This window comes from Temnothorax nylanderi, unplaced genomic scaffold, assembly GCF_030848795.1.
Source record: "Temnothorax nylanderi isolate EJ_2023f unplaced genomic scaffold, tnyl_v1.0 TNYL_tig0269_pilon, whole genome shotgun sequence".
Classification (NCBI taxonomy): Eukaryota; Metazoa; Arthropoda; class Insecta; order Hymenoptera; family Formicidae; genus Temnothorax; species Temnothorax nylanderi.
In genome coordinates this window covers 138,875-161,946 of record NW_027249331.1, presented here as the reverse complement: position 1 = coordinate 161,946, position 23,072 = coordinate 138,875, and the positions used below count along the sequence as shown (strand labels likewise).

At 40.2% G+C, this 23,072-nt stretch overlaps 3 protein-coding genes and 1 long non-coding RNA gene across 12 annotated transcripts; 2 read left to right on the top strand and 2 right to left on the bottom strand.

Annotated features, from left to right (window-relative positions):
* Positions 1-17: 17 nt before the first annotated feature.
* On the top strand, positions 18-5,138 carry LOC139780252 (transcription factor YY2). Of its 2 annotated transcripts, none has more exons than XM_071718826.1 (3): positions 18-653; positions 2,298-2,850; positions 3,119-5,138. In XM_071718826.1, exons 1-3 carry the CDS (start codon positions 164-166, stop codon positions 3,231-3,233), a joined length of 1,158 nt encoding a protein of 385 aa, XP_071574927.1. In that variant the 5' UTR covers positions 18-163; the 3' UTR covers positions 3,234-5,138. The 2 variants fall into 2 exon arrangements, with proteins under 2 accessions (XP_071574927.1, XP_071574926.1); XM_071718825.1 differs by having other exon boundaries at positions 2,256-2,850.
* Positions 5,123-6,748, bottom strand: U2af38 (U2 small nuclear riboprotein auxiliary factor 38). The gene is made up of 5 exons (XM_071718829.1): positions 6,596-6,748; positions 6,421-6,508; positions 6,150-6,216; positions 5,749-6,037; positions 5,123-5,648 (listed from the first exon to the last, which is right to left on the bottom strand). Exons 1-5 carry the CDS (start codon positions 6,637-6,639, stop codon positions 5,414-5,416), a joined length of 723 nt encoding a protein of 240 aa, XP_071574930.1. The 5' UTR covers positions 6,640-6,748; the 3' UTR covers positions 5,123-5,413.
* A 94-nt stretch (positions 6,749-6,842) lies between these two features.
* On the top strand, positions 6,843-17,634 carry Fer1 (48 related 1). 8 transcript variants are annotated; one of them, XM_071718798.1, is made up of 6 exons: positions 6,843-6,956; positions 8,395-8,768; positions 10,479-10,633; positions 11,403-15,058; positions 15,415-15,737; positions 16,778-17,634. In XM_071718798.1, exons 4-6 carry the CDS (start codon positions 14,778-14,780, stop codon positions 16,915-16,917), a joined length of 744 nt encoding a protein of 247 aa, XP_071574899.1. In that variant the 5' UTR covers positions 6,843-6,956; positions 8,395-8,768; positions 10,479-10,633; positions 11,403-14,777; the 3' UTR covers positions 16,918-17,634. The 8 variants fall into 8 exon arrangements, with proteins under 8 accessions (XP_071574899.1, XP_071574898.1, XP_071574897.1 ...); XM_071718797.1 differs by having other exon boundaries at positions 9,315-10,633; XM_071718802.1 differs by lacking the exons at positions 6,843-6,956; positions 8,395-8,768 and having other exon boundaries at positions 9,424-10,633; positions 11,403-13,366; positions 13,457-13,493; positions 13,593-15,058.
* LOC139780243 (uncharacterized) lies at positions 7,582-9,404 on the bottom strand. Its single transcript, XR_011720188.1, has 2 exons — positions 9,278-9,404; positions 7,582-8,809 (listed from the first exon to the last, which is right to left on the bottom strand). It is a non-coding gene; the product is annotated as an uncharacterized lncRNA (long non-coding RNA).
* Positions 17,635-23,072: the final 5,438 nt, after the last annotated feature.

Here is a 23,072-nt window from a genome sequence, read left to right as displayed (position 1 = left end):
CTGCGGCGAGTCGCGCGCTCCCTGTGGCTCCCTGTGGCCCCCTGGCGCGTCAGCGTCATAGCCAGTGATAGCGCGTCGCGGGTCACGTGGGCGCGGGACGCTCGAGTCCGACGAGTCCCCGCCGAGGCCCGTGTCGCCAGGCCAGCCATTTTGGTACGTTAACATGGCGTCGCCGCCGGAGATTAATATGGCGTCCTCGGACATAATAACCGAAGTGGAGATTCAACCGGACATTCAGGAGGTCGAGATAGAGGCGATCCCGGTGGAGATACCGTGCGAGACCGTGGAGACGACGATCGAGGGCGAGGACGGGCAGCCGATGATAGCGCTGCAGCCGCTGCCGGAGCCGGGCCGCGAGGAAATCATACTGCAGACCCAAGAGGAGATCGTTGGCGCGGACCCGCTCAGCGTGTACGACCAGATCCCGGTGCCGGACAACGACATTTATGTCGAGTCCAGCCCCGGACCGTCGCGCAAGGCCGCTAAGAAGGCGCGTAAGAGCGGTGGCACTCGTTTCCGCGCGTCCGACCACGCGATCTTCGGCGAGATGGCAACCGAGACCAAGACTAGGAAGTGGGAGCAGAAGCAAGTGCAGATCAAGACGCTCGAGGGCGAGTTCTCGGTAACGATGTGGGCGTCCGGCACGGACGACGGTGAGTCTACGCCACGCGCCACGCTGGTGCAAGCGTTTCGGACATCTCTCTCTCCCTCTCTCTCTCTCTCTTTCTCTCTGCCACCTTTTCTCTCCTCTCTTAGACCGTATTTCTTTTTTTCTTCGCTCCTTTTATTCATCGAGTTCTCCCTTCGCCGAGCCTTCGGCCGTCAGGACCGTTCTTTCTTTCTTCCTATCTCTCCGTCTCTGTCTCTCTTTCGCTCTCTCCCCTCGTTCCTCCTGGCCCGTCGTATCCTCCACGCACACGGGCGGGTACGCACTTCCGGTGCGATGCCCAGATCGATACTGCGTCGTTGCACGGGCGCGCGATCGCCCCGCGGAAAAATCGGCGATCCGGGCCGTCGGCGTCGTCCGCGCGGCCCAGCCGGCTTGACAGGCCGCGTTGTTTGTTTTGATCGCGCGAACGCCATTATGCTTGGCCCCACGGGGGCAGCCATATTTTGAAAATGGCCTCTTTTACGCGGCGGATCGCCCGCCCGTCCACCGCCGAGCAAAATGGCGGCGATGGCGACAGCCGCGGCGAGCCGAGCGACGCGACGTCGCGGCGCATCGCGGCACTCGGTGTCCTGTCGACGTTGTTCCGACGATACATTTCAATTTTGCGTCTGTTTGAAAGAGAGACGGCTAGGGCGTTAGGACGAGCTAGCTGCGTTTCGTCAAGGGGGGAAAAAAATGGCATGTATCTCAACAGTCCGAACCGTACAAAAGAAGTCCAGGCGACGCGCCGGAGCCGGAGCGATGCTCTCCGACTTCTGACGTCACGACAGATCCATGTTGCACTGCGAGCGCACATACCGGGTGTGCTCGGTCGATGACACGGGCGAGCCGGGCGAGCGATCCCCGATCGATATTTCGTTGATTCGCGCCTCCCGTTTGTTATGTTATTTAAAAACCGAATCGTATTTCGTAAAAATACTCCGAAACGACCTTTGCCATTATTGTCCTAGTTAATTTCTTCGGAAAAAACTTAGGGGAGGGGGACTATTGGACGCGGATATCTCCTTCCTTTCAGCACATGCATTCCCATATCTTTATCCCATACGGTTCCTGAATAATTAAACACTTTTTTTTAAGGTTGCAACGAGAAAAAATAATGTTAAAATGTATTTAAATATATGTCATAATTTTAGGTTTAAGAAATTTAATACTTTTATTTTTGAGAAAACTCAGAAGGTAATTAAAGCATTGATAAATGTACAAAGAATAGTGTTAATTGCCTAGTTCATAGAAAATTATAAGAAATTAAATTAAGATTCGTCTTGGCCTCGACTTGATATTATAATAATTTTAATGGAAATTGTGTCTTGTTGCAATTTTATTATAAATTTTTTTCCTAAATGTTTCCTCCAACAATCCCGCCAAGTTAATTGTTTTCTCTTGTCAGATATAATTTCATAAATATATAAAAATATCTATATATTATATAGAGTTTACACACAGAATATATAATCTATATATCACGAACTATATGATATATTGTTAAATGATATATATCGTATATCGTATAGTTAGTAAAAGTAACAAAAAATTGAAAAGTTACCGTAGCTTTTTTGGGACCGCTCTCCGTTTGTTGCTGTTAAAGGTAACATCCTATTAGCGCCTGACCTGGATGTGGATGTTCCAGATGAAGGTTCGAATCCAGAACCGGATCCCGACTACACGGAATACATGACGGGCAAGTCCAATGCCAAGTTCAATTCGAACAGCTCGGTGTCAGACGGCATGCCTGGTTTGGATCTCTCGGATCCGAAGCAGCTTGCCGAATTTGCGCGACCCGGTCATAAACTGAAGGTGCGCAAGCCTCCGGTGATGGACGGCGTCGAGCGAACGATCGCGTGCCCCCATAAGGGATGCACCAAGATGTTTCGCGATAACAGCGCGATGCGCAAACATTTGCATACGCACGGGCCACGGGTGCACGTGTGCGCGGAATGCGGCAAAGCTTTTGTCGAGAGCTCCAAACTCAAACGGCATCAATTGGTGCACACGGGAGAGAAACCGTTTCAGTGCACGTTCGAGGGATGCGGGAAAAGGTTTAGTCTCGACTTCAATCTCCGCACTCACGTGAGAATCCACACCGGCGACCGACCCTACGTCTGTCCATTCGACGGATGCAGTAAAAAGTTCGCGCAATCAACGAACCTCAAGTCGCATATATTAACTCACGCGAAGGCCAAGTAAGTTTCGCTTCTTTGTTCACGCGAGATTTGAAATAAAAACGAAAAAGACAAGCCTGAAAAAATTTTTTCGAGGAGCTATTTAGACGGAGATAATTTAGAAATTTAGATAATCATTATCCCCTGGTGTGCCAATTGGCTTTTTAAATTGCTTAAATTCATTGTAAACGCTCGTAATTTAGATTAGAAGATCAATATAGCAAAATGTTAAGTAACAAAGAAAAGGGAAGTTAAATATCTGACGAGATCTTGTTTTGTGTAATTTCAGATCCCGAAACGCGATTGGGAGACAAGTACAACAAATTCAACTTCAACAGCCTCAATTCGTCCAAGTTGAAGTTGCAGATGTGGACAATCAACAGTTCATTGTCTACGCCGATTAGCCCCCCTAAACGTTGATCTCGTATATCTCCCGCTGAACACTACTACTGAAGTATCGTAACCATTAATTATTAATCTAAACAATGTAAATATTTTTACGGCGCGTACAAGTGATGTCATTACACATGACACGGGCAGTCTCAACTAGCTGTCTTAAAAGAATTAATGAAAGAATAATACCTCTGTGCTTAGATACGAATTACTTGAGAAATGTCTGGAGCACCATATTACCGTAAAACACGAGAGGGCAAATAAAGTTAAGCAAGATTTAAATTAAAAAAAAAAAAGAAAAAAGATAATGTACCTTCTAAGATACCGCAAGCTAGACTGTGTTGCGTACTGCTCAATTTCTTGTTCTATCAAGAGAAATCGAGTGCGCTTGCATAAAACACATATATATACATATACACACATACACGTACACACGAGACTGTATATATATATAAATATATATAAGTACAATTAAAATATTGTATACAGTATATTTTGGAGAAATTCAGATGGGAATAAACCACGAAGATGCATCTTTTTCCGTCGGACTCAATTGTACCATCTTGGTAATATACGACTTTTACACTGTATAATGCTGAAACTTGTTGATAGTCGATGAAGAGAGAGAGAGGAGAAGAAGGAAAAGAAGTTACGCGTGTGTAACGTATATTACGAAATCCGTGAATATTACGCAATCTTTATCGTACGATTCGGTACTGTTTTTTTTTTTTTTATTATCGAGGGCTGCATAATCGGAAAGATGTCGCGACAGAATATTTGACGGGTATAGAAAGAAAATGGAAGTAACAGACGCGAAGAGAGAACATTGTACAAAAGAAAAAGTATATCGAAATGACGTTACTGCATCCCGATGTGATATTTGCGAAAACGTTGCGACGCCTGCGTTCGATGCACGCGTATCGAACGATTTGGAACGACTTTGGCGATACTTGAAATTTCGAGTAAGAAGCAATATAGCCATGGATAGATTAATATCGAATTAGAATAAAATGTTTACTGCGTGCATCTCTCATTACGTCACTGATCATAATTATTCGCATATCATAATTTTATACGCATGAATGTTAACAGGCATACTTACGACATGAGCACGCATGCACCAGCCTGTACTAAATTAGGTAAACTTTGGGTAATTTGTTTAAATCGTGTAAAGTATATATTCTTTCGTAAAAAGAAAGATTTTACTTTGTAGCTGTGTATATACCAATACAAAAAAACCAATACCAATATGAAATTGGTAGTGTTTTCTTGTACAATCCAATATCTTTTTATAACAAAGAAAGAGAAAACGGTTGATTTTTTTAAATTATTTAGCGCTTAGATGATGGTTTGACAACCCTTTTTCGTCAATAAACTTCATTTCTATTGTTCCTTTTGGCAGTTATCATTATACTTCGCAGTAGGCATCTTTGTATGACAGATACAAGTATATATACATATATATATGTTAAAAATGTGAAATTTTTAATATATTGTACGGTCCATGTTTCATTAATTCAATAACATTCGCAAGAAAACGAAAATTTAATAATTGCTTTAAAAAAAAAATATATATATATATATATATATCTTTCCAAGCCCGTTCCGATTTTATATATATATATATAAAAGTTTGAATATAAAATACAGGTAACTATCCAACAAGAAGAAACATTGTCATCTGCTTTTTGAAAGGAGGTAATTCAGTAATAATGTGTGTGTATGATTATATCAATGCTATTCGTAGAAGATAGAGATATCTTCGGAAAGCATATGCGCGCGCGCATATGGATTTTTTTGTTTTATTCGTAAACTGCACTAGCCCGTGCATCGTTTTTCACGGTATATGTTTAAGTTCGATAATTTATATGAAAAAAAATATAACACGAAATAAAAAATATATATTTCTATGCTTATATTTTATTTGTGTCTGTCATTTTTCACTGCGCGAAAACGACATCCTTCGATTACTTCAGGACCGCTAAGTTATTAACAAGACTCAGGACACAGCATTGAAGTACACTAATTCTATTGATTATACGTATAAATATATATAAGACATATATATATATATTTTTGTCCGGAGCAGTCCGGAGTATGCAGGATAGTATCGTTCGTGGCAAATCTATCCGTTAAATGATGTCAGATTGCTTGGAGGAATGAATATCCGTACAAACATAATTCTCTACAATTAATATCTTCCAGATCGGCCGTCCCTACCTTTGTCGTCCCTTTTCCGGCGATCTTTGGATCTCGATCGTCTGTCGCGCGATCGCGATCGGCGCTTGCGATCACGGCCGCGTGAACGCGAACGCGATCTAGATCGTCCTCTGCCGCTCTTCTTGCGACTGTATAAGTAGCGGCGCAGCTCACGCGAGATGGGCTTCAGGTGCATAAAGTTGCAGAATCCTGAACGCGTGCATTCTCTGAAATTAAAAGGAAACAAGAAATATATAAGAGCATTACCAATTTTATTCATTATCACATATATGTTCGCACGACTGAATGGTTTCTATGTCAGGTTACCCCATTTCGTATTGACGACAGCAGGCCTCTCTGAAATCCGTCACTGGCGAGAGTTCAGCGTATACCGGTCTACCGCCAAACCAACGGTTGTTTAAATCGTTCACAGCTCTCTCCGCATCTTCCTCCCTGCGAAACTTGATGTAAACATTGCCTACCAAGTGATCGCCGAGATTGTCGCACACGTTCATCTCTTCGATCTCGCCGTACTTGTCTTCGCACTCGACAAAGACGTCCTCAAAGAAATTATCGTAATGTTCTTGCATTTCTTCGTCAGATACGTTCGCCACCACTGGAACAAAAGTAGATATATACGGTTTTAATTTGAAAAGGAATTGAACAAGGTATCTAACGTGCAAACTTGATAAAACGAGTTATAATTGTAAAATCATAATATTACTTACGGTGAGAGCCGTCTGCGCTCTTGGCAGAATTCTGAGGATTTACATACAGGTTTTGGAGTAGACATGTCTGGAAAAGAATGTACGCAGTTAATTCGTTTAAATATAATAAATGTTTATCGACTACTTAAATATTTAAAAGCTATAGACAACAGTTATGGTATGGTTGAAGGAAAGTTAAATTATTTCTTCGTTGCGCGGGCAGCTAATGAAAGGTAGAAAATTAATTATACGGTTTCGAATTAGATTATACTACTAATTATTTAATACACACCTGGCTGAACGTGGGCTTGTTGTGAATACGCGAGCACCGGTCACCGTGGCGGCAGGCGCCGATTTTGAAGTAGAAGGAGCAGTTTACTCTGAAAAGGAAAGGAAAAACGTTAGGTTAGGATAAAAGTCACTCGCGTCTCTCCTCCTCGTTTACGACTCGGCGAGTCTCCTCTTACTTGTCCTTCTCAGTGCCGAAGATAGATGCTAAATACTCCGCCATGACTCACGTCCCCTCGAGCACGAGATTATTCCGACGGTTGTTGTTAACCCGCTCGAAATCATCCAAACTTGTCGGGCATCACGCGCCGAGTAACGTCAAAATGGCGGCCATATTGGTTGGTACTCATGAACAGGAAAAAGACGCGGTTGCATTTTCACGAAACAGAAGCCACCAATCGAAACTCTTGAGATGCAGAAAAGTAATATGGCTGCTGATTAGAAAATGTGCACGAATGTTCGAAAACGATCAAATAGTTGCTTTCCATTCACACTCAAGTGATCTGAGCCACTCCAGTTATGTGAGTATTTTATACTCAGGTAAGATATATGTCATTTTGTATTTACCTGCTTATTTTGGTGACAAAGCTATCGCATAACAAATAACAATTAACAATACATTGCAGGTTCATAATCTTACTTTTGATATGTGAGTCTATTAGACTCACTATATATATATAAAGCAAAGGTCTCGATTGTGGATAAAAACTTGATTAAATCTCACTTGCCAGCATGCAAAAAGAACGTGCATTCAACTGATCGAGTTATGACACTTATGACGTCACAATGAGAATTATCTGACAATGAGTTTGGATGTAAATGGAAAGCAACTTATATCGCCACGAAAGAACTTTTTTTTTTCTATAGATATATCATATACTATTGTGAATACGCGATTGTTACTCTTTTGCATGCTGACAAGATTCAAGTATTCAACTAATAGTTTTTATCCACAATCGAGACCTGTTTTAGTGAGTCTAACATCAGACTCAAAAGTAAGATTATAAACCTGTATTGTTAAATAAAAATCGAATATTAATTTGAACTAAAAAATTATATATATATATATATATATATATATATATGCATGTCTAATTAATTTTATTAAGACGTATCATAATTCTATTTAATGTAAAACATTAGAGGATAATAATAGATCTTAAAATTAATATCATATTATATATTATATAAATTAATGTTACATCGTAAAACTAATAATACGTCGAATTTTTAACAGTCACGCAAACTTTTATTAGACTATCTACTTTTAATAGTAATCGGTAATATTCTTCAATTACTTCTGAAGACCCTATACGACGTACTTTAGATCTATCACAGTCAGCAGTATTATAATTTGTGAATTATATAATATCTCGGGAAAGAGCGAATGAAAACGCTAAATTTATTTGGCAGCTAAGCATAAAATACTGTCGAGAAAATCATTGGCGTTTATGCGAGTGCATATTGCATTTCGTACACATGTGAGCTTTCAGCTTTGAATAGCGTTTAATGAATAGCGTTTAATAATGGGTCTCCGGGATACTTCTCATTGACAAACGCAGCGATAAGGATATCTCGGCTATGATCTCGATAGATATCACGAATAATATCCCTATAACACGTGGAATAATACTCGATTGTCACGTGCATATATCTGCATCAGACGGGATCGCTAACAAATAAATAATTCCTTTTTTGCCGTATATGACCTAAGATTTAGAGCCATACTTTCACCATTAAATCTATTTCGGATCTATCATTCGCGTCAGAATTTAGGATTCTATTTATAATTCGATACATCGGGAAAAACATTTGATGAATCAAGGTACACGCATATAAAATGTATAAAATACGAACGTATATAAAATTGTAATAATACATGTAATAATAAATTTATATTACAAATATTTTATTTCTAAAGTAATAAATAAATATATCTTAATTATTTCTTATATATATTTCCTACATTCTGTTTTAGTTCTTCATTGACAAGGCCGAACTTGTCCTAGTCATCAAGTTGTCGTGTTCCGCAGAGTCCCAGCCACCTGTCTAATAATGAGCCTCCGTATCCGGTACCGCCTAACCGTTTCCGGGGCTGGATGTTACCCCCTGCGGCGTCCTCACACGCGACCCCCGCGCAAAAGGGGGCACGAGACCCCAAAAACCCTCCACGCTCCAATGCACCGCCTTCCCCTGAGTTTTCCTGGGGAACGGACCCTCCCGCGGCGGGTGCGTGTCTTCGGCATCCGGACGATCGATTTGTTATTACGGCTCGTCATTGTGTCAGTGTGAGGGAACAGTGAGAACTCCAGCACTCGTGATCGTCGCTATTTTCCACGAACCACATTCTAGGTAATCGTTCTAGAGACGTATGCTCTCAGGATACGATAATGCTGAAAACGTAGTGGCAATGATGAGACACAGGGTGAAAATAATCCACTTTTATTTCTTTATTTATTTAACTATTTACAACTACTGTATACTACTCCCTCTCATCTATTGTGAGATTTGGGGAACCCAACCCAGAGAAAGTTTCATTACTTTCACTCACAAATTTCAAAATTGCGAATTTTAAAATTATCCCTAAATAAATGCGGCTCGAAACAAGAATACAATATTCTTTTCTTTTGTCTCAAATTAGAATTTGTATTATTACCTACAAAATTTGTATATAACATATTTTAATCGTTTATTTGTGAAATTAATATACGCGTATGAGATATAATTCTTTTGGTCGGTATGATTAATGATTGGGCGGAAAAGTATCATTTAGAATGCACATCTCGCTGTGGATCCCGACGCAATTCGTGAACACAAATCGATTTCACACTCCCGCTGAGTATAAATTAATAGACACTTACGGGTGCGTTTTGATGGGTTGTGTGTTCCGTGTACCAGGTGTTAGCCGTGGCCTCCTCCTGCTAGGATGCACCGTGAAAAATCGCTTTATCCATGGAGCGGTTAATCCAGAGCCCCTTATGATTGCTCTGAAAATCTGTGTAATGTATAAATGTGTTTAAATGTATCTCGGAGAGCAATTGAAAATGTCATCACAAAAATATATAATAGTGCACTAAATTATAATATGTTAATTTTAAATACCACAATAAAAGTTAGATGTAAAAAATTTCTCATTCTTTCGGTAATTTCGCCTTTTATCTCGCTTGCATTAATTTTCACAAAACTCTTGGTTCAAGGCGCCACTATAATACAATTTGAATCACGTAAAAAACTTTGAAATGTATATTTAGAAAGTATGTTTTATTTCCCTCTTATAAGTTTGTCTGATATGGATTTTAAGTAATTTTGAGAAAAATCTAAAGCAGAAGCACACTATTAATTTTGATTATAATTCGGTTTGTATATTCGAAATAGAAGGGGATGCTTTAAATTTTAGCGCATTTTATCGCGTTGTACGCTTTTTATTTTGCAAATATCGACGGCAAATCTTTTCGGCGGCGCGCGTAGGGATAATATTTATTCGATTGTCGATGCGAAGTGAGATTGCACGGATCGTCTCGTCAGCGCCGGAATCGCATTTAAGCGCGTACACGTGGCCACGCGGGCTTTGCCATTTAAATCCGATCCCCTTTAGTTATCTCTCGATCTCGAGGATCAAAAATTCTGCCGGACAATGGACCCGTCCCGACGCAGTATTTTCATTTCGGATTATACCGAAACAAGCTGCGGCCGCTACATTCGATTGAAGTATACGCGATTAGCAAAGCAAAAAGAGAGAAGCGATTCTTGGTTTTTCTAAAACCCACTGTAGAGAATCTGTAATTCGCATCAGAATTCAGATTTGTATTTCATATAATTTTATATGCTGTGCATATGTATATCATTGTTGTAAAACCGAATTTCGCAGCTCCCAAGTTCTCCTCGTTAGATAATATTTGGATTAAATCTTTCTTTGAAAAAGTTGCTTATTACATATACATTACGAATATAATTATAAAACACCGATTAAATATTTTAATTACTTTAACACGTGTGATACTACACGCGAAAAGTGTCAGTGTGCAAGATGCAATTATTAATGAATGGGGATATTAATTACAGCCGTGGGAACTGGAAACGCCGTTTTCCCGATTCTTTCCGGAGAAGCGTCACAGATGGAACTATAACTCACCCAGGTTCGACGTACCCTCACCTCATAATTTCGGAGCTGCTAATTATCGATGTGTAATAGATGAGGCCCGAAATCATCCGGAAATGTAAGGATATTTGTAACAGGCCTTAGTTTATTAGCTGAGCGGCATTATCAAAAAGAGAATATCTCCTCTGAATTTATCTATTGCTAAATACTATTGTAAATACTAAATACATAAGATAGAACAGTTTTAATACAATTATTCATTACAATGTAAAAAGTGATCATTATATAAATACAGTAAATATTATAATAAATAATTCTAATAATAACTATAAATATAATATAGATAAGTAATTATTATTGCAGGCTAAGAAAATAGTTTTCAAATTAAATTGCAATTACTGCAGAAAATAATACAAATCGATATTTTTGCCGTGTCAAAAGAATTAAACATTTTCTTTAAAATAATATTAATTCTAAGAAATCTTATCTTGCACAGTAAAATGAAGAACATATTTCACTTATAATAATTTTTACGAAGTGCAAAATCTCGTAAAAAATAATCGGTGGAGCTTTATTTTATTTGTGAAATATTTTTCCTCTTCGGTAGATTTTCTGCTACAAGTAATATGAATTGCACGACCATCGAGATAATTTTTATGTCGCGCCAATAATGCATTCGACTCAAAACAGGTGACACTCTTTTTTTATTCCCGACACGTGATACCTTTCATACAAAATTACAGTAAATATTGTCTGGTTAGAGAATGATGCGTGCATCTGGCAAACATATTGGCGTAGCAGTAGTGTATTATTAAACGTTATTATCTAGCGCTTAATAACGTGTTGGTGAAATCAGATCCTACCTGTTACGGTACGCATAATTACAGGTTCGCTCGACAGGGCCAAATGTCGCCGAAGTGGTTAACCCGGGACGCAACCCTTTGCAACGACGTTGCGGCTGCACGTGACTCGCACGTGCGACCAATTTCTTTTCTATTACGACAAGCTTATCCGTGATTCGACGATGTGCTCTTCGCCGTTGTAACAGATTCTCGAGAGAGATATAACAACTCGAGCGCAAAAGTGAATTAGCAATTGATAAGAGAGAAGGAGTGGAAGATACAGTAATTATGTTATATATTATAAATATTATAGTTTGACTGCAAAGCCTATCACTTTAGACTATTTATAATTTGTGTCAGATATCAAGACAAAATTCTATTTATATTTTGCGTGCCATGTACCTTAATATATATTTTACGTATGCTTGTGTGGTATTCTAATTCTTGTAATGCATATTACGCGGTTCATAAGGCTATAAGTAGAATTTTATCTTAAATAATGACACGAATTATAGATTGTCTAAAGTTTTATATTGTATATATTTCTATATAATATTTATTTCGACATGTTTCTTCTATGCACATATCTTTATAAAATATATAATATGTTTTATGCCTTTATACAGCCCATCAAAATTGGTGTATGTTTAGGTAAAAGGCTGCGTACAAGTGTGAAAAAAAACATTAATGTGCTTCACTTTATTACTTGGCGTCGCAAGTTTTCTCTCGCTCGACGGTTTATAACCGGCTTTCTTCACTGCGATGGACTTTCGTTCGTGTCCGTCGGACAATTACGAATTCATGAAGCCGCCGTAGACTGCACTTGAAAATTCTGTAAGTTCGATATGAACAAAACCTATAGTTAGGCAAGTTCGCAAATAACGAACAACATTCAACAACGATGAAAACTTTTCGCGAAAATGCCAAGCGTAAAGGGCAACGCTTTATTCAGTAGTTGACGACAGACAGTTGACGGCTATGGAATGAAACATTATCATTTTAATGATTAGCGTTTTTAATGAGCTTGAATAGAATATTTAAAAGAATATTCAAGTATTTGACAAGATTATACAATTTACCTATAAAATATTTACATTTATATTCCAATACTTCGTATCTTACATATTTTATATAGTTACAATTGTCGCTGTCTAAGAGAAATCGAAAGAAAGTCTTTTTCTATGCTATTTATATCTGATTTTACTGTCAAAATAAATAGCTATTAATATATATCGTGCAGAGAGAAATGATAGTTGCCATGTTTTCAAAGATCCTTCAATAAATTTAGATTTCACCTTTCTTGTTACATGCCTATTCCAACTTGAATTACTTTGATATAAGCAGGATTTGATTATATTTTAGCAGCTTAATGAAATAATTAATTTCGCACAAGTTTAGATTTTCAAGCATTTGCTCGGTAAATAAACTCTCACTAATTTTTCTGCTTGATTGTATCCGATGGCGAAGTTTAAACCCGTTTCTTCATTTCGTTTTTCCATATTTTTTAGACGTGATTGCGCGGATTTTCTTTATGTATAAGAGCCATCTTGTCATTTTTGAGAAAGTATACGTTCCGATAAGCCGCGGTTCTCCCGACGGCGTTCCGGGACGTCGTTCCTAGGAACGGGAACGACGACGGTTCCTTATCAGATCGATGAAGAGGCGGCACCGCTACCCCAGCAACCAAGGGGTAGGCAGGCTCTGCTGGTCGCGCGTTCGACGAATGGGGTCGTAGCTGGGCTTTCAACCCCGGCATGGCTTCCGCCTTGCTGCTCGCCGCTTTTCGATTTTAGTTCAGCGAGAGACCACCTGAACGATCGTAGCACGGTAGGTGGTCGGCAGGAAGCTGCGGAAGCTCACGACTTTCGGGCGCGAAATCGGCAAACCCTTGGAAGAACATTCAAGGACGATCCTGAAAACGGGCGGTGGTGTACCCTATGAAAAATCGCACTTGCGACAATTTGGTGACGTTTCTTGTGACGAGCAGATCTGCGGGGAATGTCTAAATTGTCAGTGCGAGTGCGTGGGAAGAATAATAAGGAAACTTGAAGAAAAACTTGAGAAGAACCTTAAATTAGTACAGCGCTGTTTTTTTACAGACACTCAGAGACGATAGTCGTGACAGCCTGGACAATTGTAAAAACCGTGAATATTTCAGATGTTAATGTAATTGCAAAGTGCAATTAGGGAACTTTTTCTTAAGTATATATTTAAGACATGTGAATTTTCTTATAGTGATTACTATAAGAATTGCAGACGATAATCGTGGTAACCTGGACAATCGCCGTAATGAACAAATCTGAGGGAGGACGATTAAAGTGTCAGTTGCAAAATGCAATCTGGCAACTGAAAGATGGCAGCCTCAAAATGTTTCAGAAATAAGTAAATTCTTTATAATGGAAAGAATGGCCAAATGCAATCGTAATATTTAAAATCAGATGTCTTCGTTGAAAAAACCGTTTATGTTCGCGAAAATAGAATATAATTTAGAGTGCCATCATTTTTATCTAATAAACGAAAAAGTATATATAATTATAACAGAAGCGTTCACGTAATTACAATATTTCCCAATAGAAGTTCTTGGAAAATTTTATGCAAACATTTCTTGCAATGAAAAAGTAAAGGAAGTCACGCGTTAAACCTAATGACGCGTGAAACAAACAGCAATGTAAAATCAGCAATGGGATAATGACGGAGAAGATTTCAAGTCAATGTAACTAATTGATGCCCAATATAACTAATGCGTTGCAATTTTTATCACTGTTCTTCCGTAACTACAAGAAAGTGAATTAAAGATTTGTTAAATATAGAAGGGTTTTACAATCAAGAAAGGAGATAAAAATATGAGGACGCATAATAAGAAGATATTATTCTCTTCGTCGTAATATCATAAGTAGCATCGTTGGACACGAATCGAAGCATCTCGAGGCGTAAGCGCCAAGTGTTAACAAGTGTTTGGACAAATCTCGACACGTGCCCGGAGTGGTTCGCCAAGACACGTGTCGCTGTTTAGAAATATTATCCTGCACGCGCCTAGGTGGCACGTGTCGATCGTATCTCTCCCGATCCTCGAGACGTGCTCGAGGACGCCGTAGGCGCGATCGAAAATTCCGGCAAACGATGCGATCGTTCGACGCATCGTCCACGAGGATTTGGAATTCAGTTGCCAGCATCGTCCGATAATTAAATGATTATCGCTCAAGGCGTCTAAAACGAAGAATTAAATGGCGTGAGATACAGGACAGTCTCGTCGTTCTACTTCTAGTCACATAATCTAGTCATATTTTTCGTTAATTAGTGATCGATCTTCAGATCTAATAAGCGACATTAAGGAAAATAGATTGTAATTAACAGCCGGGAGACCCCTAATCATCAAATCTGGGTGATTATTGCGCGAACTGGACACCGGACACCGTCATCATGTATTCGATGGACAATCTCGAGCGGGATATGATGAATCGGCAGTACTTATACGAGGCGCACAGCTTCCTCGGCAACCCGGCGATTCCGGCTTTGCCGCCGCACTGCGGGGTACCGACCACGGCGACGCTTCCGGCGGTGATCCCGTCGCAGATCCCGTCGTCCCATCATCCGTCCGGTAGCACCGGTAGCACCAGCGGCAGCGAGCATTATCTCTACGACGAAAACAGCAGTGACAATGAGAGCGTCTACAGCAGCGATCAGGAGAATCACGCGAGAGAGTGAGTGCGCCCCGCGTGACCGCGGAAGTGCTTCCGCTGCACTTTGTACTCTCGGACTTCTTTGTTTTCTCTTTCCTTTCTTTTCTCAGCCTGGAGAACCCAGAGATGATCTTTCTCCTCGAAATTGCTGATTCTTTAAGTTCGGCTTAAAATTAATTCGAAAAAATTTACTTTGAAATATTAATTTTCTGAAGTAACGATTTCAAGTCATGTCACACAATCTTTAAAATGACACTTCTTGGGTGCTGGGTGATACTAGAGCATATATTTTAATATTAAACTATGAATAAAATCGAATTTTTTTTGATTGCGCTTTACAAATTCGTGTAAGTAACGTTCGCTACTTTTGTGCGTAGACGAAGTCGGAGTAACCGGCGCGGCGGGGCACCGGGAAAATGTCCGAGACAAGTGCAGGTACAGCAACGGCAGGCGGCGAACATGAGAGAGCGAAGACGTATGCAGAATATAAACGACGCCTTCGAGGGCTTGAGGGCCCACATACCGACCTTGCCGTACGAGAAGAGACTGTCGAAAGTCGACACGCTAAAGCTGGCGATCGGTTACATAAACTTCCTCAACGAGCTCGTCAGGGCGGACAAGGGTAACGACTCTTTGACGGGCAATAGCGGTCTCTCGAGGTGCTCCAGCCGGGACGAATCCAAGAAGGTCATAGTCCGTGGTGAGGCCAATTTTAATTACATCTCTAAAGGCAGTTCTCGATTAATGCGTCGCGACAGTCAATTTCATTTCTACATCCATACTGGATGCTAAAAAAAAATTCTTAAGATTACTTAGTACGTGTTTATGTCGAAAGATATTTATTAAGTCTTTGATAAGGTTGACATCAAGCCTTTTATAACGCGAAAAATTTGATGGGTTCATCTCTTTATATTTACAGCATTAAACCGACGTCGTTAAACCAGAATTAAAATTGCTCTAAATTAAAGTCTATACTTGAAATTATTATAAAATGGAATTTTATGTTTGTTAGCTTTTCCGAATTATGATATTTTCGACGAGTTGACGAAAGGAAAATCGAGTCGCAACTAATCGAAACGTGTTAACGTCGAGAGCTGCCAATATTTTGTACGATGTAGTCGCGTATTCTACGCGCGTGGCTTAAATTTTGCAACGTGACGTACGAAACGTGTACAAAATTGGAAACTCGTTGAAATTTCGTCCGTGATTCGATTTTCACTGCGCTGGCCGCGAGATTTGGTCCGATAATGCAGAACGGTATTGCCGCACTCCACGCCATTTCGATATTATGTGCACAACGTATTAGCGTCGGACCGGCGCGGGCGCGAGCCGCTTCCGCCCCACGCGGAATCGTAGGTCGATTTATCATAATTACCCATCTACCCTTTATTCCAGGACAGGTGTCCCCGTTAGATACGGGGTGCTTCGAGGTGAATTCGCCTGTCCAGGGATAATTGAGAGATTATCAAAAGTTTCGGGAATCGCGCGTACCTGCCCGTTACGTACACGCTTCGCTCTCGCAGTTTTATCAACTTTCGATTTTTTTAATTGCGATTTATCGCGAAAATTAGTCGAGGTGTTTATCTATGTGGAGGCATTGATATTTTGGCAATTTTAATCGTTAATTTCACACTTTTTTCATGGATTAAGGTAAAAGTCCCTGTGCCGATTCTAATCCATTTTCCGCGACCTCACGGTCACCAAGCTTATAGCTAATCTTCATCGAATTGCGACTTTCAGGCAGCGGTGGGAATCCGTTCATCTCACACTCGCTCTCGTGGTCGAGAAAATCGGATATCTCGCCGAATGGCACGATGTATGCGAAGGTCTGGACGCCGGAAGATCCGCGAACATCGAAAAACGGGACGACGTTCGAGTAGACGGCGAATTTGACTTCATCTTATAAGGAAGGGAAGGATCGGACGCGTCGCACGGTCCGCGAGGATGTTTCTCATCAGAGTGTTATTTAGTGTTTAAGGGAAAGCGTGTCTAGTCACACCGGTCCTCGTATAATGCGATTTGTACCTTACGATCATCGAAATGTCTCCGATTTTTCGGGCGACGGGGATGGTCACCGATATTTATACATCTCTTGCGACTTCGTCGGGAAGGCGTTACAGCTTGAATTGAATTAGCCATTGTAAGATATACGCGCGTAAAAATTTGAGTTACGGGGATTTTTTATTTAAAAGTGGAAACATGATTCTTGTTTATTACTTTTTTTTTTTAAATAGTATTACAAATGCAGTCTGAGTGTCTTCGACAGAATTTTGAGAGACTACGAAACATGTTTTTGAAAGAGAATAATGTTTTCTTGATTTATTTCTGGAGCGATTACTCGCGTTTATTTTGCGATGGTCGATTCAGTTTAATTCTTGCCGTTTTGCGTTATGCAGATCTATGCGTTTGTATCTACGAGATGTCTTTACAAACGTTCTGTGGAACGTGCTTTGTAAATAGGAATTATCGAAATAGGCGAATTACAATGAGATAAGCACCGTTTATACATAATTAGCGCGACGTAAGAGAGATGATGCATAGCGAGCATCATTACTGCTACTGTGAATAACAAAGCCAAATAAATGTAGTTCCGAGAACCTCATTGCGTTTATTATTCACCACGCAGGTCTTTCAAAAGTATGGACAGACAAAACTCACGTCCCTTTCTTCAAAAGGAAATCGAAGCATGCAGATAAGTATAATTTCTGACAATAAACGCCGCAAACTAAATTCCACTTCATCTATAAACGCTTTCATTCAGTTAAATAACATAATTGAGTCGCATCGAAGTCAAAGGGTTCGTTAAACTGAGACAAAAGATAAAATTTTTATTGTCTTTGCAATATTAAGAAACTTATTGAAGCTATACCGTCATTTGATGAAGTTATCACCGTGGAGTTTTTAAGTCATCAAATCTCGTCCGCGTTTCTGTAGTTTCGTGATTTCGAAGATGCTTTTAAGCAGCATTGTGCCGAAATAGCGCAGCGGCAAGATGGCCGAAAGCGCCGAAGGGTTGATAGCGCTCTAAAAGGTGCTCCTTGTGTTTTAGCAGGGGTGGATTCGGGCAAGAGAGAAAAAGAGAGATAGAGAGAGAGAGAGAGAGAGCAGGAAACGCGGGGAGACGCGGTGGGCGGTACGTCGATATTGCGGCGTCGCGGCGCCCTGCGACTCAGCGGGGATAATGGCGTCGACGGCTGCGAGTCTTCTCACGATCCTTCGCTTCTTCCTCCTCGTCGTTCGCGACGCCGTGGCTAGTTCCCGTTTCCCGCTCTACCTCTTCCTCGCCGTCCTTCCGTCCTCACGACGGTCTTCCTCTTTCTCTCTATCTTTCCAGTTGCCGTTGCGGGGAGATCCATTATCGCACATCATTATCGTCATTAGCAACTCCGCGAGGCCGCGAGCAACGCGGAAGATAAGGAACTTCAATCCTGCGTTGCGTTATTACGCGTTCATATAGGGTGAAACATTGTCCAGTCTATTACAATCGCGATGGTCTTTTTTATCGCCATGAGTTTCATTATGCGTGATTGCATTCTGGAAAAATGACGGTGACCTTGAGAACTCTTAGACACCTCCGTCTAACGAGTGTATTTTACGCGTTGTTCTGACATCTCTTTCAAAGTTTCGCATGCCGCTTGATTTTTTTATGCATCATACTGTAATTAATTAAAAAATGAATCTCCTCGTATGGATTTAAATGTCTGCTGTATAAATATCTTTTAACAAATTACGTACATATCATCTTCTTTATCTCTTGCAATTTTTTAGACGTTGAGGGAATTAGATGCAAGATCGTCTTAAAGATTCTTTCTTTCACAGAGTAACGCGAGGAATGCAGATTTTTTTCTCAAGCAAAAAAATTGAGAAAATAAAATGAGGGTTAAAGCCTGGGCAGAGTTAAAATTTTCCCCGAAATTCGGAGTTGTCCGTCAGACAGATTCGAATAAAATACAGTGCGCGAGCCGCGCTCACTCGGCGACCCGCAGAGCGCGGTGGGCCACTATCAGCTGTGAAAACAGCGTTGTTTATAGACACCGCGGCACAATGAGGTGTAATTGAATCCATATTCTACCGGGGGTGTGTGCCCGTTGAACCCGAACCCTCTCGACGTCGAGGGGGGCCAGCGGAACGGCGGCCCCCCTCGCCCTCGAGTACTGCCTCCGGGGTGGTTGTACTTAACGGTTCGGGAAATCGAGGGTGGCCGTCGATTTGTGGACAATTAGGGACGATTTCGTGGCCTCCACCGGGAGGAGGGGAGGAGGCGAGTCGCGTATAACTACGATCGATTCCAAACTTTCATCGTCCGATAAGACGCGTCTCGCGTCATTCGATAAACGTGTCCGACGAACGTTCAATAATCTTCGACTCGACTCGCCGAATTTAAAGAGAGATTTCGCGAGAAATAAAATGTTGAATTTTTCATAAAATCCTTTCTGCGTGCTTGTATAAAGAATCCGGAGAGACTGCTCGGATGACTTTCAGGCAAACATCCCTTTTCTATTTGTCATCACACTTGAGTCGCATAATTTTAATACATTTAGCATATTCTCTCAACTTTATCCGAACAGAATCCTATATAAATTCTTATTAAAAAATGTAATATTAAAAGATACTATATATATTGTAAATAACAGATTCCTTCAAAGAGGAAGTCGACACGAGATTTGTCGTAATTTGTCCGAATCTCGAAAGGAAAGACTTCCAGTGATTATGGGACTCTCATCCGTTTTATACAGGAAACTAGCTTGTTTTAAGATAATGTTTGTAAATGGCGATAAGAAGGAACGTTAATGTTAAAGAGGGACTGATAATGTATATCGAAACGAGCGTCTTATCAAATATGTGCTCTCTCGAGAGAATATGAATCGGTTTAGAGCGTTCGAGTGACCGAGAGCTTATCTGGGTTGACGCAGGTGTGGCGATACACCTGCCTTTATCGCTTGCACGCTCGATCGGGGTGAACAATTTTTTTTAACCCCGAACTAATACACGCGAGTCAAGTAATAATCGAATAATAAAAAAACATGTAGCTTTGTAGTTAAAAAAAAAAGATATAAATTAATCTAGACGACACAATTTGCAATTACTCTTTAAATCGTATATACACGAAGAAGATATAACATTTCCCATCAAAAATAAAATTTTGAACCCCACTTCGTGCGCCAGGAATTGCACGTGACAGTACTCGCAATTTTTCCATCGCCTTTTAACAATTATTATTCATTAGAATGTAAAGGTGTCTGTAAAGGGTTACGATGAACTGATGGCAACCGAATATCGGGCACAACCGTCCGGAAAGAAGCGGTCATTGAGAGGCGCGAAAGTTCAGTGCTCCGCATTGAGCCTAATCTGCTCTAACGTCACGGTACGATGATCCCGTGAAAATTAGCAAACCATAGAATCCGGGGCTCCCCGCCCTTCAGCGGAGCCGCGCATTAAGGGTACCCCTCTTGTCGCGAGGGGTACACTTGTGTTGATCCTCGCAGCTGGAGTGACACACAAATACAGTATTAATTCACGATTCTCGTGTCACAATAATGGTACCCGACGTCCGCGTGTTACAACGTAACGTGGAGATGTAATAGCGCCCGAATGGAGATATAATACTTCGCTTCCCCCCTTGCCTGTCGTATATACGTATCCTTGTCCGAAAGAATTTTTAAAGATCATATATACAATTAAAATAATTTCGCACTTTTAGATACAATATAAGTTTAGAAGAATTAATTCATATATTATGCGCTAAAAAGTAATTTTATATGCAGCTATTTAAATATTTTTTTGTTGCGAGAAATTAGATACACATTGTTAAAAATATCAGTCATGATACATTCTCTTTTCTTTCTATAATCGTAACGAGGACAGATCGCAATTAAAAAACGTGCTTCTACGTGATGAATGACAGACAAATCATTTTACTTATATCGCAATAAATAAAAATAATCTGATATTAAGTCATTGTAAAATAAATCATTACTAAAAATACAGTGTACTAAATTTAAGAATATTATATCAAGATACGATAAGAAAATGGTAAGAAAATTCAATGTGTCACAGGAGAACACGATCTTCAACGGAACCAAAAAGCATTGAATAATTTAAATATTAAACGCAAATTCCATAGAAGCTTAATTTGCATTATTTGCGAATTTATTCATGCGTTCTGTCGCATTTACGTTTGAAATTTATACAAAGTACAGAACTTGTTAAACGCACCCTTTCCTCCGTACGTCGGGACAGAGACACGAGAGAAAGAGAAAGGGAGACTCAAGTGATGCAGAGTTGAAATCAAAGAGAGCATCCATCCACCCTGCGGCTCGCCTCGCTCCCCCGGGGGATGAAACTGGCACACGCAAATACCTAGGCAGCTGCACCCTCAGAGTGGTTGTCCGTCACCTCCCCTCCCCCCGAAATCTTTAGAGCTCGCTAGCACCACTTTCCTCCGGAGTCCGTCCTCTCCTCTGCTTTATTATATTCCAATTATCTCTCTTCGGAGATTTAAGCCCGATCATAAATATAATCCCCGTGCGGTGCCACGATTGTGACGAGTGACACGATTTTGAAGGGGGAGAAGCGACAAGACTGCGATATTTAAAAAAATGACACGGATGATTGCTCTTTAGGGAACCAGAAATTATTTTTGAAAAATCTTTATGTTATATAGAGCAAATGTAAAAATACTGAAGTGCAAAAAATAGAACAATATAAAAATCACTTGCTAAAACAGTTACATAAAATTATGACACGTTGAGAAATAATTACACAAGATTGTAAAGCAAAACTTACAATAATTATAAACATTGAGAGTATGTTTTTCAGAAATTTGAAACGAAATCTTTCTACGTGATATGCTACGTAAAAATAAAGCTAATTTCATAATATGTAAATTAAGTAGAAAATGAGAAGTTTATACATTACATACTTCTTTTTTTCGTTGATTTATTTCTGTCGTAAAAATGCGATAACTGTCAATTAATTACAATTTGCGAATCAGTATCTTTAATAAAAATTTTCGTGATTATTTAGTACTCGTAATAATTAGAGACTGACTTAATCTCTGACTCTCGATATCTCCAGGATGAGAGGACGAAAAATTCGCGGTTCCCCTCGCGATTGATAAAATCGCGCTGGGCGCCAATCCAGCTGCGATAAAAATCTAAAATCTGCCGTTAAATCCAGCGTGAAAACTCGTAGTGTATAACCTTCTCAATAAAATCCTATTCGTATTTTATACAGGACAGTACCGCGATGCGCTTAATGCCGTAACAATGGACCCTCTACCGATCTACAGGGGGAGAACGTTGCGCGCGGATTTACGTAATACAAATTATTGTTAAAATTTGTCATTGTGAAAATTTTACTAAATGTAAAATAAATTTATTAGCTAAAAGTTCCTGTTTGGAAAAACTTGGTTCGATTCGCCAATTAATTAATTATATTACGAATCTAATATAATAAAGGCGAGATTACACATATCTTACAATTAATACAGTATCTTTTTGCCGCTAGTACTCGCGTTTAAATTTGGTGTGTTCGTGCATTCTCTTCTCAGATTACTCTCGACCGAATTGAAAATAATATCTCCAACGTCAAGTTATATCTTAAATAAATATGCGAAGGGGAGATTATGAATCTCTATTCTGTTTTGCTCTGTATAAATAAATGCGTTAAGTGCAATCGAATCTTCGCTCTCTTACAGATTGATCCCATCTTCCATTACACGATATAACGTATAATTTTGCTCGAAAACGGGAAAGACAGCGGGCGATTGCGGCTTCCTCTCTTCGCTTTGCCAAGAGACTCGTCTTCGGCGTTATCCACGGTACACGGTCTGCTCGCATGCTTTCGTATAATATTGATTCGCCGGAGACGAGGTCGCAGGTGAGACTTCCCACGATCGTTGGCCGCACAGAGAAAGAGAGAGAGAGAGAGAGAGAAGGATAAAGGGAGAGATAGGCCGCCGCGGAATTGTCCGCGCGGTCTTCGGATTGTCGTGTTTGTGCGCACGAGAAAGTCCAGGAAGAGCTTCTTGCTT

What these genes read in the sequence shown, in the direction of transcription:
- LOC139780252 (XM_071718825.1), top strand. Translation starts at nt 164, where the DNA reads ATGGCGTCGCCGCCGGAGATTAATATGGCGTCCTCGGACATAATAACC. An exon ending in GGCGTCCGGCACGGACGACG is followed by an intron (nt 654 to 2,255) that starts GTGAGTCTACGC and finishes TTGCTGTTAAAG; the next exon opens with GTAACATCCTATTAGCGCCT. An exon ending in TTAACTCACGCGAAGGCCAA is followed by an intron (nt 2,851 to 3,118) that starts GTAAGTTTCGCT and finishes GTGTAATTTCAG; the next exon opens with ATCCCGAAACGCGATTGGGA.
- Fer1 (XM_071718798.1), top strand. Translation starts at nt 14,778, where the DNA reads ATGTATTCGATGGACAATCTCGAGCGGGATATGATGAATCGGCAGTAC. An exon ending in CAGGAGAATCACGCGAGAGA is followed by an intron (nt 15,059 to 15,414) that starts GTGAGTGCGCCC and finishes TTTTGTGCGTAG; the next exon opens with ACGAAGTCGGAGTAACCGGC. An exon ending in CAAGAAGGTCATAGTCCGTG is followed by an intron (nt 15,738 to 16,777) that starts GTGAGGCCAATT and finishes TGCGACTTTCAG; the next exon opens with GCAGCGGTGGGAATCCGTTC.
- U2af38 (XM_071718829.1), bottom strand. Translation starts at nt 6,639, where the DNA reads ATGGCGGAGTATTTAGCATCTATCTTCGGCACTGAGAAGGACAA. An exon ending in ACAAGCCCACGTTCAGCCAG is followed by an intron (nt 6,217 to 6,420) that starts GTGTGTATTAAA and finishes ATTCTTTTCCAG; the next exon opens with ACATGTCTACTCCAAAACCT. An exon ending in GAGCGCAGACGGCTCTCACC is followed by an intron (nt 6,038 to 6,149) that starts GTAAGTAATATT and finishes CTTTTGTTCCAG; the next exon opens with TGGTGGCGAACGTATCTGAC.